This window comes from Saccopteryx leptura, chromosome 2 (assembly GCF_036850995.1).
Source record: "Saccopteryx leptura isolate mSacLep1 chromosome 2, mSacLep1_pri_phased_curated, whole genome shotgun sequence".
Taxonomy (NCBI): domain Eukaryota; kingdom Metazoa; phylum Chordata; class Mammalia; order Chiroptera; family Emballonuridae; genus Saccopteryx; species Saccopteryx leptura.
Window position 1 is genome coordinate 259,440,450 of NC_089504.1, and position 16,023 is coordinate 259,456,472.

The window sequence follows — 16,023 nt, forward strand, 5'->3', positions numbered from 1 at the left end:
AGGAGGTCTTATGGTTAGGGTTGTGTAGTAACCTCTGAACCTGTGGGCCAACAGGGACCTTCAAACAGTTGCATGGTTGGTTATGACATTTTAGGAAGTTTTGAAGACAGTGAGTGACATGTGAAGACTGGTTAGGAGGCTATTAGAATAGTCCAGAGGAGAAATAATGAAGTTTCTTTAGCCAGGCTGCAACAACGGGGGTGGGGGCAACTGGGCAGTGTTTCTTAGGTGCCACCAGGGGGCCCTGGGGACAGTTGGATGTACCAGATGATGAATACTAAGAGTCACTGCTGTTCTCTACTTTTCTCTTTCTCTTTCTCATCCTCTTAAACCAGAGTGTCCCTAGGCAGTTGAATAGGGCTACCAGATCAGCTTCTGCTTAGTTCAGCTTAATGTATTGTGATATGAACTCCATTAATAATTAGACCTTCAGAGAAAGTGATCAGACCAACTGATCTCTTAACCAAACTGGGTGCTTCAAAGTCAGCAACTCTGAGAGAGCCATGTGTTCCTATATCAGGGGTGTTTGTTTCCTCCGTGGTATGCCCTTCCTTGACTCAGTAAAGAATATTACCTCTGGTGGTTTTGTATCGATGAGTTATACAGAAAAGGACATAATAAGCCGCATGTACTTGGAAAGTTACACAAAGATAGCGAAGAGCTGTTTTTTCCTTCATGATGCTTCTCAGGTTCAGCATGGCTCTGTTCCCATGGCAACCACACAGTCCAGGCTCTCCCTTTCTCACATTTGGCTCACTGCAAGAGCTTTATGACATGTCTGCCTTCAGTCTTTTCCTGTCGTAGACCCCCAGCCCTCTCCTCTGCTACCAGATTAATGTTTCTAGAGAATTCTCCCCATTGTATTTACCTGTCTGTTGTCCAGTTGTAAGCCCTTCCTCTGGCGTTCCATCTTCATTGTAATCTGGCCTCAAATGTACCTACTAGGCACATTATTACACACTGTCATGTGGGTCCCCTAATTGTCCTGATTGTGTGTCTTGTTTCTGCCAGAGAGTCTATTGAGAACAGAGACCCATTACGTGCTGGGTCTGTCTCACCACGCACAACTCGGGGTTCGTAGTGTGTACACAGAGGACTGAATATTTCCTCTTCGCTCTCTGCCTCTGGGTTTACTTATCCTTCCTCTCCCCACTGGGTCTGAGGCTATTTCTGGTTGGCTGGTGCTGTTAATTTTTTTTCTTCTTCCTAAGTGGTTGACAGTTATATAGCCTATATTATCCAGAGCTTGCAGGACACTTTAAAAACCAATATTATCAGGCCCTGGCCGGTTGGCTCAGTGGTAGAGCGTCGGCCTGCCGTACAGAAGTCCCGGGTTCGATTCCCGGCCAGGGCACACAGGAGAAGCGCCCATCTGCTTCTCCACCCCTCCCCCTCTCCTTCCTCTCTGTCTCTCTCTTTCCCTCCCGCAGCCAAGGCTCCATTGGAGCGAAGATGGCCCGGGCGCTGGGGATGGCTCCTTGACCTCTGCCCCAGGCGCTAGAGTGGCTCTGGTCGCGACAGCCACGCCCCGAGGGGCAGAGCATCGCCCCCTGGTGGGCGTGCCGGGTGGATCCCGGTCGGGCGCATGCGGGAGTCTGTCTGACTGTCTCTCCCTGTTTCCAGCTTCAGAAAAGAAAAAAAGAAAAAAGAAAAAAAAAAAAAAAAAAAAAAAACCAATATTATCATATCTTTGCTTTTAAATATAGAAGCCTCTCTCTTCCGTTGCAGAAACCACAGTGACTCAGCTACTTGCATGTCTAAAATGGTTTCTGCATTTTTTCTGTGGCCAGTCCTTACAATGGTTATAGATTCTAGTGGCCTTTTTTGGAGCATACCGTTTGGTATTAATCATGACATTACTGCAGTTCCCCAGGTAGAACTATTTAGTTGGAGTGTGGTCTGTTTCTTTAATGTGTGTAGACATAGCTTCAGAGGGGAAAACAATAACTCGACATTCATGAAGGATATATTCTAAGATGCTTGTAAATTTCCTGATTTTTTAAATATAACTATCAATATAATATTTAACTCAGTTTATTTATAAAATTGAGGTAAAATAATGCTTTGCCATCAGAACATATAGTAACAGAAAATAAAGTCTGAGTGAAGCTCACTCACCATCTGAAGTCTTCCTCAGCAGACCCACAAGTTACTATATTGTGACCTTTTGAGATCCCACCAGGAGAACTGAAGGAATAAATATGAAATCTTTAAACATCAGGGGATTACTTTAGTTGACTTATCATTGCTAAAGAAAAGAGGTATTAAAAAGGCCCTGTAAAATAATAATCTTTTAAAGTAAAAATGAATAAATGAGTGGAAGAAGCTGAGACAAAAACCTTATTTTATATTTTCTCTAATTTGTTGGTAAAGCTCTCTTCTCCCCGTGAGCCTTGCCCTGATATTTTCTAATTGGAAAGAGAGATAATACATGGTAAATAAGTAAACAATTTAAAGTTATGGTAAATGTCATGAAAGAAATAATACAAAGGAATCTAATGTGTTGCTGTTTGTTAGATAAGTAAGAAAAGGCCTGTGTGCGCAAAGTAGCATTTGCATTGAGTGAGGCACTGGAGCCAGCCAAATGACGACCAGATGCCACAGCAAGTGCAAAGGCCCTGAGGCATAAAAAGCTTTTTATGTTCAAAACAGAAAGGAGGCTAGTGTGACTGGGTCATAGTGAGCAAGATGTATAGAGGAAGAAGATGTGGTCGGAGACGCAGGCAGTGGTCAGATCAGCAGAGACACAGAAACAGCAGTAAAGCCTTGGCATTTGAGTACAATGGCCGGAATAAGTTTCAAACAGAGAAATTTTATCTGGCTTATGGTTTTAGGGCATTGATTGAAGAGTAAGGGTGTGTGGAATGTAGATTGTAAAGAGGTGAGAGTAGAAGTATGGAGAACAGTTAGCACGTTATTTCAGCAGGACAAGGAGAAAGTGATCGTAGCTTGGACCAAGGTAGTGACAGCAAAGATGGAAAAAGGACAAATTAAAGATAATTTTGTAGATAGGGCTGACAGGATGTGTGGATAAATTGAATTTGGAAGGCTGGGGGAAAATGAGAAATCAAGGATGGTGGAGAGATAAAGCATACTGATTTTGAAAAACGTGAGTAAATCATTTATTTTAGCGATGGTTTTACTACCACACATGACAATGAAATGCTTTCACGCATGGAAGCAGATGCACAGTGTCTGACATACCACAGAAACACGTGAGATTTTTATTCTTATCTCCAACCACAACACATTCGCATGAGGAATTCTCACATTGCTATTTGTTTAAGTCACCAGATTTCCAGCAAATGATTAGAAAGCCTATTGGTGAGTATTATGTGAGACTCAGTGATTCGCCAACTCAATTGCTCCTTCTTTATGCGGTCCCTGTAGTTGCTGGAAACATACTGCTAAGTTAAGCGAATGCAGTGCCTACCCTTAACGAACTTACTGTCTGGTAGGGTGTTAATAGATTATTTCCCTAGAAATAGAATTATACAACTGGTTATCAAATTGCACCTAGGATAACTAAGAACAGTCTCAAGGCATACTTTGAGAACATCTCTTCATGGCTCTTATATTTTCCCTAGTTTGCCTGATTCGTTCCCATATTTCATCTTATCTGTGACTACCACCAATGATTTCTAAACCCACCCATTGGTTCCAGATTCCTGTTTCCCGCGGCCCGTGGAACAGATGGCCATGCATTCCTTGCCAATGCCACCCATCCTTCATCTTTTCCTGTCCCCAGTACTTTCTCTATTATTTAATATTTTTGCTACATTTTAGTTTACCAAGGTTAGAAATATCACAAATGTTAATAGTGTTAGCAACTTCATAGGAGTACTGTTTTAAACCTTGCTTTTTTAAACAAAAATGAAACTAAAAGAGGTTGACTTTCTTGAGGTCACACAGGTACTGGACGTCAAATCTACGTTTAAATCCAAGTCTCACTGATGTCTCAGTTTTTTTATTCTTTCCATGACAACATTTTAAAGGATTGTTAAAATTTGAAAGAGAAAGTAAAGTCATAGAGGAAAACATTCCAGAAAGAGGGAAGAACATTTTAAAGGGCTCAGAAATATATAGTAAAGTTCCAATATCTCTAATCAGAGAAATGCTTATCCTTCCCATGGGGAATAATCATATTTTATGCATTTTGAATGCTGAACCATTTCAACAAACAGTTATGAGACCTGCCTTCGATAGATTTTTAGGACAGAAAGAAGTATATGTAACACATACTACCTATCTCTAAGTGCTTTAGCAGGGGAGAGAGGCCCTAAGCATCAGTGTCATTGTAATTTATTAAAATCTAAGCCTGCAAATGCCGTGAGACAGCGTGGGTAGAAAGAGCAGACAGGAGGGCCCTGTGCCCCAGCCCTGGGTGTGAGGTGGGCTTCCTGCAGGAGATAGTATCACAGTTGAGTTTTGACCGATTAGGAAAAGGTAAGTGAATTAGGGGAAAGTACAGTTCAAAAACAGAGAAAGCAAGAACAAAAGATGTGGAAGTGCCGGGGTCCAGCCCCGGGGGGGATCCAGGGGTCCCACAGGAGGAGACGTCGGCGAAATTCGAGTGAGAGAGCCGAATTCTTTTCTTTCTCTTTATTCTCTAGTTAGCATTTACTGCCAGGCATCTCTCTCAAATGCTAGTACAGCTCCTTTTTTATACACACACACCAAGTTACAATTACATGGTATTAATCATTGCTTCTGTTTCACTATGTTTACATGTTTCCAGATAACAGTTAATTTATATCTATAAACTACAAATCAGGTGGCAAATCATTCAAAGTACAATTAAAAAATAACTTGAATAGCGATAACATTGGTAAAAGCTTTTAAAGGATTAGTACTAACTAATAACTCAACTTTACTGTTGTTGTGAGTCAAGGGGCAGAGAGAGATTAACAGACAAAATCATTAAGGACTAGCAAAGGACCACCGCTTGCTCAGGCAAATGGCCTTGAGTTTATGCAGTGTCCTGACTTTTCTCACAAGATAACAAAAGGCTTGCCCATTAAGAAATTGACATAACATTAAGAGTAACTTTTACTTAAAGATATATAGAGTGCACTCGCAAGATAGCTTAGTAGCAACATAATTTCAGAAGACATTAATTGCTATTGCTTCTATGGATGCCCCCCCCCCCCCCATACCTCTCATTATCAGAAGAAAGAATTTTTGGGAAAGTACATAAATCTCATGAGAGTGTCTCACTGAGAAAGCCCAGCAACTGCCTTCAGTCATAAAACAATTCTCTTAGCAAAACATTCTTTTCTTGCTGACTGCATTCCCATCCCAGGCCACGCAACGGGCCATTCCATTACACTTTACCTAAGATTCTAATGTCCAGTTAAACTTTATTTATTTACTATATTCACACACTAGTTAAGTTCTAACTATATTCTTCTTAGAGTGTACCACTATCTGCAGAACAAATAAGCAAGAAGAAAGGAAAGTTTCTCTACTCTATCACATGAAAAGGCTAGGGAGGAAAAATGATGAATTAAGTGAAGGCCGAAAAGTGCTCTGCACAGCCACTGCCTTCTACCCATACACAAGTCACAATCTATTCTTTCTAACATGATTAGTAAGAAGAAATTCTCCTACAAACTTAACCCTTTACGAGGGATATCATAGCCAGCCTCTTATGTTTATGAGCCCAGTTCAAGGGGCTTACAGGCTTTTCTGTGGAACTTACACCTTCTGTCTCATTTCCAAAGAATTTACTACAAATCTACAGGGAAAGCACGGTACTATTATCCCTGTGCCACAAATAATAGCACACACCCAGAAAAAGGGGGGATATAAGGCCAGATTAATTTAAAAGATTAAAGGGGGAAGTATCGTGCCTTTCCTTGCGGTGACTTTGTCACCCCGCAGCCATTGGTCTTCTCTGCTGTGACTTTGTCACCCCGCAGCCATTGGTCTTCTCTGCTGTGACTTTGTCAATCAGCAGTTTTTGATCTTCTTCTGCTGTGACCTTGTCAGCCAGCAGTTGTGGGTCTTCTCCTGCTGTGACCTTGTCAGCCAGCAGTTGTGGGTCTTCTGCTGCTGTGACCTTGTCAGCCAGCAGTCGTTGATCGGCTCCTGACATGGAAGCTTGTTGTGTGTAGGGAACTTCAATAACTGGAGTATTGCAGAGATGGTGGAGGTCCCAGCATGTCATGCCAAGGGCTGACCCCAGAGCGGAAGAGATGGTGCAGAAGCGGAATCAGCCAGACTTGAACAATGGGTGGGGGGTAGGAGGAGATCAGAGGGGGATCCTGAGATGACAGCAGGTGTCTGCTGGGGTGACGGGGTCGATGAAGGTGCCGCCAGCCGGGAGAGGGAATGTGAAAGAGGAACTGCACTGGAGAAGAAATGGCAACTGGACAGGCTGAGATTAAGTCGCAGGTGGGGCTGCCTATGTCCAGTGCGGGAGAGACGCAGGTTGGGAGTTCTGGAGAGAGAGAGGCTGATCTCATGGCAGTCTGTTCGATGGCAGTAAACAAAAAGGTAGGGATGAGTCACCAGGGAGCAGACACTGCTCTTTGAGCATAAGCTTCTGCTTTGTTTTTGTTATTTCTTTTAGAACCCAAGGCACATTAGTCCCTTGGCATATTCACAGGGACATGATGTATAGATCTTGTTCCACTCAACGAACTTGCTTAGCCTCTGGTTCTAGCTTGTTTCTACCTTCTTCATTGGTTCAGATAACTTGAGTCAGATTTAAAACACTTACATATCCAATATGTAGATATAAAAAAAAACTGTAGTTGTAGTTATCACTTACTAGCTATGTGATCTGAGGGCAAGTCACTTAGTGTTTCTAAACTCAGTACTCCTTTGTAAAATGGGCATAATTGGTTTTCAGATTAAATGCAGTAATACATACTCTAAAGCAGGGGTCTCAAACTCAACTCAGCATGTGGGCCGCAGAGCAAGATCACAGCCATTAGGCGGGCCGCACTAGGTCTACAAAAGGCAACTGTTACGCAACACTTTTCTCACTGCAGTTGAAAACAAAAAAAAATCAGTACAACAAGCACAATCGTACATGCAGTTTACTCAGTGTCACAAAACGACCAGAAACTGTAGTTCGCATCACAACTGCTGTTAACTAAGCTAATATCTAGCTAGGATGCTAGAGAAATGAAAAATACAAGTAGGCCCCTAGGCTTACTTAATTTTATCCAAAATATTTTGAACTTCGTGGATTAGTCTGCGGGCCGCACAAAATTGTTCAGTGGGCCGCATGTGGCCCGCGGGCTGCGAGTTTGAGACCCCTGCTCTAAAGTGTTTTAGCTTAGCGCTTAGAGTTCACAGAGGTTATAAACACTGAATAAATGGTAACTATCATTATTGATATTTTTAGTCACTTAAATATTTATCAAGAGTTTGCGATGTGTAAGTTGCTTTGTTAAGCCCTGCTCAGAATATTTGTGGGTATGAGACAGGCAAAGGGGCTGCCAGGCAGGGAAGACCCGTCCACCGTGGCTCCTTATTACTGCCATCCTGCAGGGCAGCCTGTGGCAGCACTGAGCTGTGTAGGCGCTGAGTTTGGAATGTGTGGAGAGAGAGCTGATCACTCCAGTGAGCGCAGGGGGTTAACCACCCACACCCACGATTGCTTCTGAAATTCTGCGGGATCCATTTGAGACCAGGAGTGAGTGGGTGGGGGGCAACGGTGGTGGGAAACGGTATGTCTGTACAGTCTCGTATCATATTTATTTCAGAACACAGACTTGTCTATTCCAAATAAAAGCGGATGTCCCCATCCTGACATGTTTATTTTGTGGAAACAAACTCACTTGCTAATACACGGCTGACCAGTGTAACTCCACTGAAACTATTTTTCACAGAGACAGCTGTTAAGCCTCACCTTGCGTTCCATGTAACATGAAGACACCAGAGACCGCCCAGAGGAGGAGAGTAGAGGTGGTTTGCAGCTTACCAAGATGAGGATAGCACCTCATTATTTTTAACAGCGATGGCAACACATACACATAAAAAAATAAAAAGTAAGGTGCTGATCTAGCTTGAAAGGATCAAGGAATAGTTTAGATTCCATATGCCATAATTTTAATCTGGTCAATTTAAAATTAAAGAGCAAAAATAAAGTAAAAGAACAGGCTCCTATGAACATGTCCGCTCTCTGCATAAGCATGGAGACAAGTGCGCCCTGTGCCTACAGCCCAGGGATGGGGAAGAGAAACGAGACAGCGCCCCGTTGTCAAGCCTGTGCCACAAACGTGACCTAGAGAAAGCTGCTCTTCTGCAGGCGGTGGGGCTGAGCTCCCAGGGCTGCAGCCTCTCTAGCTGTCTGATTGAAGAGGGAGGCTTCTCCCGGAAATACTGAGAAAGCGCATGCGCTTTTTTGTTACAGGTGTGTTTGGGAGTGACTGCTCTCGAGGCAGGCTCTCTGAAGTTCCCCCTCAATTCACTTCTGAGAATCTTGCATTGTCTCTTACCAGATGGCAGGCGCAGGCTCCAGACCCATTGCGTGTGGAGTGAGGTGATGGAGCACAATCTTCCTAGAAGATGGGTTTTTAATGGGCTCCATTCGCTGAGAAAGCAAGTTAATAACAGCGCAGGAGTGTGGGCTTCCTCACCGAGCAGCTGGGCCCTGGGGTCTTCCTTCCGGCTCTTCCTCAGACAGGTTCAGTGGTCGTGAGCAAGTCACCTCTCTGCTGCCTCAGCCCCTTTGTCAGGAGGACAAACATGTTAGGCTTTGATGTTTCCTAGGGACTAACAATGTCGCATTATTTGTGATTCTGTTATCATATCTACAGCGTGCTTTTCAGTATGAATGCTACTTTGAGGGACACTGGCCAAAATGGTGGATTGTTTAGGATAGGAAGTAGGATTGTGAATGGTGAGAATGATCTAGAAACCAGCTTATGGAAGGCCCAGTTAGCAGCAGGGATAGTTCTCTTAGCAAAAGGGAAATTAAGACCCTGGCAAGTTAGCTCAGTTGGTTAGAGCATTGTTCTGATACGTCAAGGTTGTGGGTTCAATACCTGGTTAGGGCACCTTCAAGGCTCAACCAATGAATACCTAAGTAGAACAACAAATCAATGTTTCTCTCTTTCTCCCCCCCTTTCTCCCCTTTCCTCTCTCTCTCTCAAGTCAATAAAAACTAACAAACAAAAAAAATTAAGACTGTCTTCAGATATTTAAATTAACATTACATAAAATAATAGGTTTATTCTGTTATTAAATATATAACCCAATCCAGTAACTAGAAATTTCAGATATTTGAATTAACATAACTAAATCCTTTTTAAACACACATAAGTGCCTATAATAAGACAGGCAAACTTTCGAGTTAATTTTCGACAAAGATATTGAAGCAGAGGCCTGACCTATGATAGCACAGTGGATAAAGCATTGATCTGGAATGCTGAGGTCGCCGGTTTGAAACCCTGGGCTTGCCCAGTCAAGGCACATACAAGAAGCAAGTACCTATGAGTTGATGCTTCCTGCTCCTCTCCCCACCATCTCTCTCTCTCTCTCTCTCTCTCTCTCTCTCTCTCTCAAATTAATAATAATAATTTAAAAAGACATTGAAACAGAGGCAAAGCAAGGAGCTGTCAATGAGACGGTAGACATTCTTGCCGTGATGAAGGCGTCACCCTGGAGTCAGACCACCAGGGTGAGTGTCAGGGTGGCAGTGATGCTACCAGGACTATTCCGGATGTTACTAAGTTGCTTTTGGTGGAGGAAAGTTCTCTCTTCTATTAAGAAAATCAAAACACTCCTTTAGGATTGCTATACCTTAAGTCTCACAAAGTGTCAGAACATTCCTTTAAAAACTTAGGTAAGTCTCTAATATTCTACAAGAATTTTTTTTTCTCTTTGAATTCTTATAGATTGTTACCTGAACTACCCACCATGGTGTCAATTAATTAATGTATTTTTTTGTTTGTTTTTTACTCTTAATTCTTCAGTGTATGAGTTCCAACTATAAAATAATGAGACTCCTTCCCCTGTGATGTGACTTATATACTCAGTCTCATTAACTTTCACTGTAGCCCATCTTCAAGGAGCGTGGATAACCTATAGAGTTGGAAGCAGCATCTGATGGTCTCTCTGCCCCCAGCAGCATGTAGCCCAGTGCCAAACACAATCAAGACTTGACTGGCAGAGTATGAGTTGTGTGGGATTTTCCATTACCAAGCTTCCGACACGACTCACAGTGTCCATGTTATTTGACCTGTTTTTGGATCATAGGAACTTGCCAAATTATTGAGGATTCTTCTTTTAAAAAGTAATTTATCAGACAAAAAAGGCGAGAGAATGAAGATTTTGCAGTTTTACCTCTTCTAATTGAGAAGAGCTTGGGTCCTTTGCTACTTGTCATTAATATGTCTAGACCTTAAGCATGAACTGAAAGAGGCACTTATTCTCACAGAAATCTCTTATCAGAGTTTGACTAACTCTCTTCCTGCTATTCATACAGCTCATTCCTCCATGTCTTTCTAAACCCGAACCCAAATGAACATGATGCATTTTACACTCGCTCTCCCCTTCTCCGTTACTTCTGGAAAGGGTGGAGGAAGTTACTTTTTATCTAGAGCCCACTCTGTGCCAGGCACTAGGACGGATTTCTGTCTGCACATTCACTTATGCAATGTTCAGGGCAGCTTGCTGGGTAGGTGACATTGCCAGTGAACAGAGGCTCAGAAAGCATCACGTAACCTACCCATGTCACACAGCTAGTTAACAAGACTGAAAACCGATGCACTAAGCAGTGCCCTAGGTTTATTCTCTCTACTCTTGGCTTTGGGTCCAGACCACCCCACTGGTGAAGCCCACTTCTGCCTGCAACCCCCACGGACATCAGAGATGTGACTGCGTCATAACACACAGTGTGTTCCTCCTCCTGTGTGTCCCTCACCCCCTGCTTCACCTTTGTGTTTGGGTGCCTGCCCGATTAGCTCCTGCGGGATGAGTAATCCATGAAGTAATGACTTAGTGTGCTTCTTGTACTCAGTGCCATAAATTAAGCCAAATATGCTTTTCTTTTACATTGGAAATCTGTTCCTGTCCTGCACGTGCCCAGCAATCACGACACAGCCGGGCAGCGTGAGAAGGGCACTGCCATGCCCTCTGCTGCCACCTCCAGAGCAGCCTCTGCTCTCTGGACTATGGCTCTGGGACCAGCGCTGGGCCTCTTCCCTTTTCTCTCACTCTGCTCGTTAGCTCATTCATCCACATTTCCCAGATTATCTTCATCTTGCTCTTGAACTTCCTTTACAGAAAAAAAAAATGTGAACCTCCTTTACAATAGTTTAAAGACATTTGGTACATCATGTATTTTTAACTGATAAATTCAGAAGGGTTTCTTATCATTGATTTCATTTACAGACTACTTTATAACTCCAAATTTCATTTCTCAACAGTGTGTTGTATTTACTGCTGAGTCTCATCAGTAATAAATAAAATATTTGGGGAGTTGGGGAAAGAGAGGGGGAGATGCTTACTGAGACAAGAACTATTCCAGGGCTTTGAAAATTCCTAGGATCCATTCTTTCCACCAAATGATGTTCTGAGAGAAGTGTTTTACCTGGTATTTATCAACAGCCTGTTCTCAAAGGACAACTGTGAAACAGGACCAGGTTTGAAAAATTATGGAAATTTTGAAAGCAAGGGTGATGCTTTTGTTTGTTTGTTTGTTTTCTGTGTACATAGGGTGCATTATTCTCCATAGAGTAAGACATGCTAAGGTGAGTGGGCTTGGGCTGATGTCCCCATATGCACAGAACTGAGAAGTCTGGTATGCCTTGGAAGGGACAGGGAGATGGAGATGAGGATGTAGGTGACCCTGGGATATATTCTGTCCTCTGCTCGTTCAGGCCTGGAGCACAGGGAGATGAGGCCACTCTGAGTGGTCATTTCCAGACAGGGAACAGCCGCCCGGCTTGGAGGGCCTCCTGTCCCGCGTCTTCTTCCTGGGCACTCAGCATTTCCCGAGTCCTGGCAGGAGCCGCCGGTGCAGCAGGCCATCGCCCTTTCACCAGCTCTGCGTGTCCTGGTCTGTGGGAACAGAGCTGTGGTTGCTGGGTCTGTGGCTCCCTCCTCTCCCTCCTCTACACTCTCTAATGGAAGATCTGCCCTATGAAGCCCTAGACCCTGCATCCAGGCCTGGATGTCAATGGCTGCATCTTTTCCGTTCCCCTCGGGGGCTAGCTCGGCCTCCTGTGGTGTAGGACCTTGGTCCAGGAGCTGGTAGGAGCTGCCCTCTGGCCTGCCCTGTCCCCTCCTGCTCGTCCTCACGCTCTCCAGTGCCTTCTGTCTGATCAGGCAGGGACACTCTGGACCCATGCTGTCTCCCCCATAGCCACCACTGCTGTCACCCCAGCAGTGCCACTCAGAGCCCAAGGCTGAGCCTGCACCTTCACCTCCACAAGGCCAACACATTCTTTTAGGGAAGGCATGACAGAGATTGGGGAAACTGAAATACGTGATCACATATTTGTAATGTCTTTTACACAGCATTTTGTTAAATGTACCTAACTGAAGTGTAACTTGGTGCTCATTAAAATGTCATATCTTAACTATTAACATTTCATATTTAGTATATGTATTTTTAACTTCTTTGTGAACATCAGAGCCAAACCCAACAGTTCCGAAGTCTTTTGGTTTGTTTTACTAATTTTTACCAGAATCCTTTGAGGCAAGACATTCTGTTTCTGGCATATATAAGAAAAACACTTCTGCCAGTATTCTTTGACACCAAGTCAGTTGGAGGAAAGCATCTTCCCTATCTTTTAAAAAAAGGAATCAAGAAAAAAAATCTTATAAGCAGAGTGGGTGAATTCTGTCTTCCTTTGCAAGTTAAGATGTCCCCTTGCTCTTAAATGGGAATCGTCTGGGGCAGTAATGCTCACAGTTACATAACAAAGGCAGTCTTTTCACACAAAATCTCCTGCAGAACTCTGGGAGGTAAACAGGATGAGAATGGAGTTCTTCCTTCTATGTGCGCATATGTGTGCATGTATGCTTGCATTTGTGCATATGCATGCATGTGTGTGCATGTGTAGGGGTGGGATGTGAAAGGCCCAGAACCTCTTTCCTCCTCCTGACAGTCTCCCCTTCCAGTTGAACCAGCCCCCACCCTGGGTATCCCATCACCCATGGACTCTCTCCAACACCTATGGACCTGAAATTTACCTATATATATAATATTCTCACACTTTTGATCATTTTGCATTAAAATCTTTCTGTAGTTAAAATGTTTTGGGAAGAAATAAAGATTTGACAGCAACATATAGATATATTATTTAAGATATTGTGTGGACCTGGCTGGTTGGCTCAGCGGTATTGTCAGCTCAGCATGTGGAAGTCCTGGGTTTGATTCCCAGTCAGGGCACACAGGAAAAGCGACCATCTACTTCATCCCTCCCATACACCCTCCCCTATCTCTCTCTCTCTCTCTCTATCTTCTCCTCCCACAGCCATTATTCAAATGAGCAAGTTGGCCCCGGGCACTGAGGAAAGCTCCATGACCTTGCCTCAGGCACTAGAGCAGCTTGGTTGCTGAACAACAGAGCAGTGGCCCCAGATGGGCAGAACATCAGCTCCAGACTGGAGGGGGGTGCCAGGTGGATCTTGGTCGGGGTGCATGCAGGAGTCTTTCACTGCCTCCCTGCCTCTAACTTGATTTTTTAAAAAAGATATTTTGTTAGCCCTGGCCAGTTGGCTCAGTGGTAGAGCTTTGGCCTGGCGTGCAGGAGTCCCAGGTTCAATTCCCGGCCAGGGGACACAGGAGAAGCGCCCATCTGCTTCTCCACCCCTCCCCCTCTCCTTCCTCTCTGTCTCTCTCTTCCCCTCCTGTAGCCAAGGCTCCATTGGAGCAAAGTTGGCCCGGGTGCTGAGGATGGCTCTATGGCCTCTGCCTCAGGCACTAGAATGGCTCTGGTTGCAACAGAGCAATGCCCCAGATGGGCAGAGCATTGCCCCTGGGGGGCATGCCGGGTGGATCCCGCCGGTCGGGTGCATGCGGGAGTCTGACTGCCTCCCCATTTCCAACTTCAGAAAAATACCAAAAAAAAAAAAGGTATTTTGTTAATTAATACTTTAAATGTTTAACCAAAAGAACTTTTGTTTTTCCTAGGTTTTAGAAAAAGGAACCAAACAGTATTCTGTTAAGGAAAGCACTATTTTCCTTTAACTGAATTCCATAATTAATCTACTTTTCTAACCAAGATCACAGAGATAGGCTGATAAATATGTTTCTGTTTTGTTACCTGCAGAGACCTGGAACTTTGGTTTGTGAGGGTAGGAAAATGAAGCTAGGGGGACTGGTGCTGGCTCTCTTGGCCCTGGGGCTCTGTGCCCGCTGTAGCGCTCCTGCAGACTTGGAGACCCGTCACAGAGCTGCCGCACCACACTTCTGCATGCACACAGGTTCCTGCTGGGAACCTTTCCTTTGGCCTTCATTTAGCGACAACTGATTATTTAGTAAATCAATTCAACACTTTAATTCTGAGATTGTAAAGTTTTTAACCTAGGGGAAATCCCAGTTATATTATTTCTAGGGAAGGATTAATTTGATCAGAGTCTGTTAAAACAATGTTTTGAACTATTAACTGAGTGTTTGTCAAGGTCTATGGCTTAAGAAAGTTATTTTTGCTTTGTGATCTCAACTTTAGTAGTTCCTTAAATGATTACTCTTAGTATTATAATGCAGATTTTTATGTTTTATCATATCGTGTATTTGTAAAAAAGATTCCTTTTCATTGTGGCTAGTCTTCCCAGAATGCTGAAATACTTCTGTACATCCTAGCATTGCAAAGTTGTTGTTATTGCACAAATACTTCAACTTGAGGGTCATTTCTTGGATGCTGGGTCCTTGCTCTTCTTTCCATATGCTGTCATTTTGCCCTGAACCACTGTTCATCGAGATTTCAGTAATCTAACAAGGATCGGAGCTTCCCACTTTGAATACTCAGTGTAAAATCAGATTTCTGCCTGTTATCATTATTAGAAAGTGAGAGCGAATAAAGGTCAGCCTCTTAGCTGGCAGGCTGTCTGATATTTCTGTGAGCGTCACATGTTAGGAGAAGCTAGTTCATCTGTCTGTGTGTTTAGGATTCAACAGCATAAGCTGTCAGACGAACACTGATTGAAGGTGGACCGGGAGGGGAAGCGCATCTGTTCAACGCTCGCCATTGGCTTCTTATTACAGCATTCTCCCCTGAGACAAGCTCTGCATGCTCATTCACCTACCTCCTCCTCTCCCCTCGTGTGCCTTGCCTACCCCTTCATTACTGATTCACAGCGAGAGGCAGCGGCAGCGGCAGCAGCGCTGCTTGTCACGAATCAAGGATTGCAATGAGCTCATCCTTTTTCTCCTTGCAGCTTCACAACTGCCCCGGCGTCCTGGCTACGTTTGCTGTCTGCTCGCACACAGACACACAGCACATACATACTGACTCGCTCTCTCTTGCTCACTTGCTCGCTCACACACATACACACACACACACACACACACACACACACACACACACACACACACACGACCCCTCTAAGCAGCGTGTACATTTTTACACAGGTATCTAAACTCTCCTACATTACTCTTGGCCATTTTCTTGCATTCGACTGCTTTTGCCATTTTCATTGAGATCAGTGTTTGATTTCATCTTCCCGTCTACTCCAGGGCTCTTGCACCGGGGCTAATTTAGCCAAAATGTTTTTCTCCTGGAGACATTAGCTGACAGTTCCCAGCAAGGACTGGCTTATGCACGCTCCTGGGGAGACCTAAGCCCGGTTAGGTCTCCCCTCCTACCGCACCTCTTAAATCGTGGATAGGAAACCCAGCTTCCTCATTCTGGATACCTACTTACTGCTCATGGAACAAGGGGTGCCCTGCCCAGCCCCAGCGGCTAAGCTCACACCTCCTGTCAAAAAGTCCCAGGACATGCACGACGAGAGGACCAAGCTGGTGAATGAGTATGCGTGTCGCGTGCTCGAACTTCTGGGGATGGGGCATCGTCTGTTTGTGCCTCGGCTTCTGGCGGTGAGACTGTTTTTTAT

The 16,023-nt window shown here is 44.1% G+C and overlaps 1 protein-coding gene and 1 non-coding gene across 7 annotated transcripts in view; both read left to right on the forward strand.

Moving 5' to 3' along the window:
• RABGAP1L (RAB GTPase activating protein 1 like) overlaps positions 1-16,023 on the forward strand; it is a 551,348-nt gene that overhangs the window by 419,183 nt on the left and 116,142 nt on the right. The window contains exon 1 of one of the 6 annotated variants that reach the window (XM_066371555.1): positions 15,270-16,006. The exons of the other annotated variants lie outside the window; for them this stretch is intronic. Within the exon in view, the coding sequence (XP_066227652.1) occupies positions 15,839-16,006 (168 nt within the window). The 5' untranslated portion in view covers positions 15,270-15,838. Of the gene's footprint in view, positions 1-15,269; positions 16,007-16,023 lie in introns of those variants that run through there. 6 annotated transcript variants of the gene reach the window in all.
• On the forward strand, positions 1,279-1,354 carry TRNAG-GCC (transfer RNA glycine (anticodon GCC)). Its single transcript has one exon. It is a non-coding gene; the product is annotated as a tRNA-Gly (tRNA).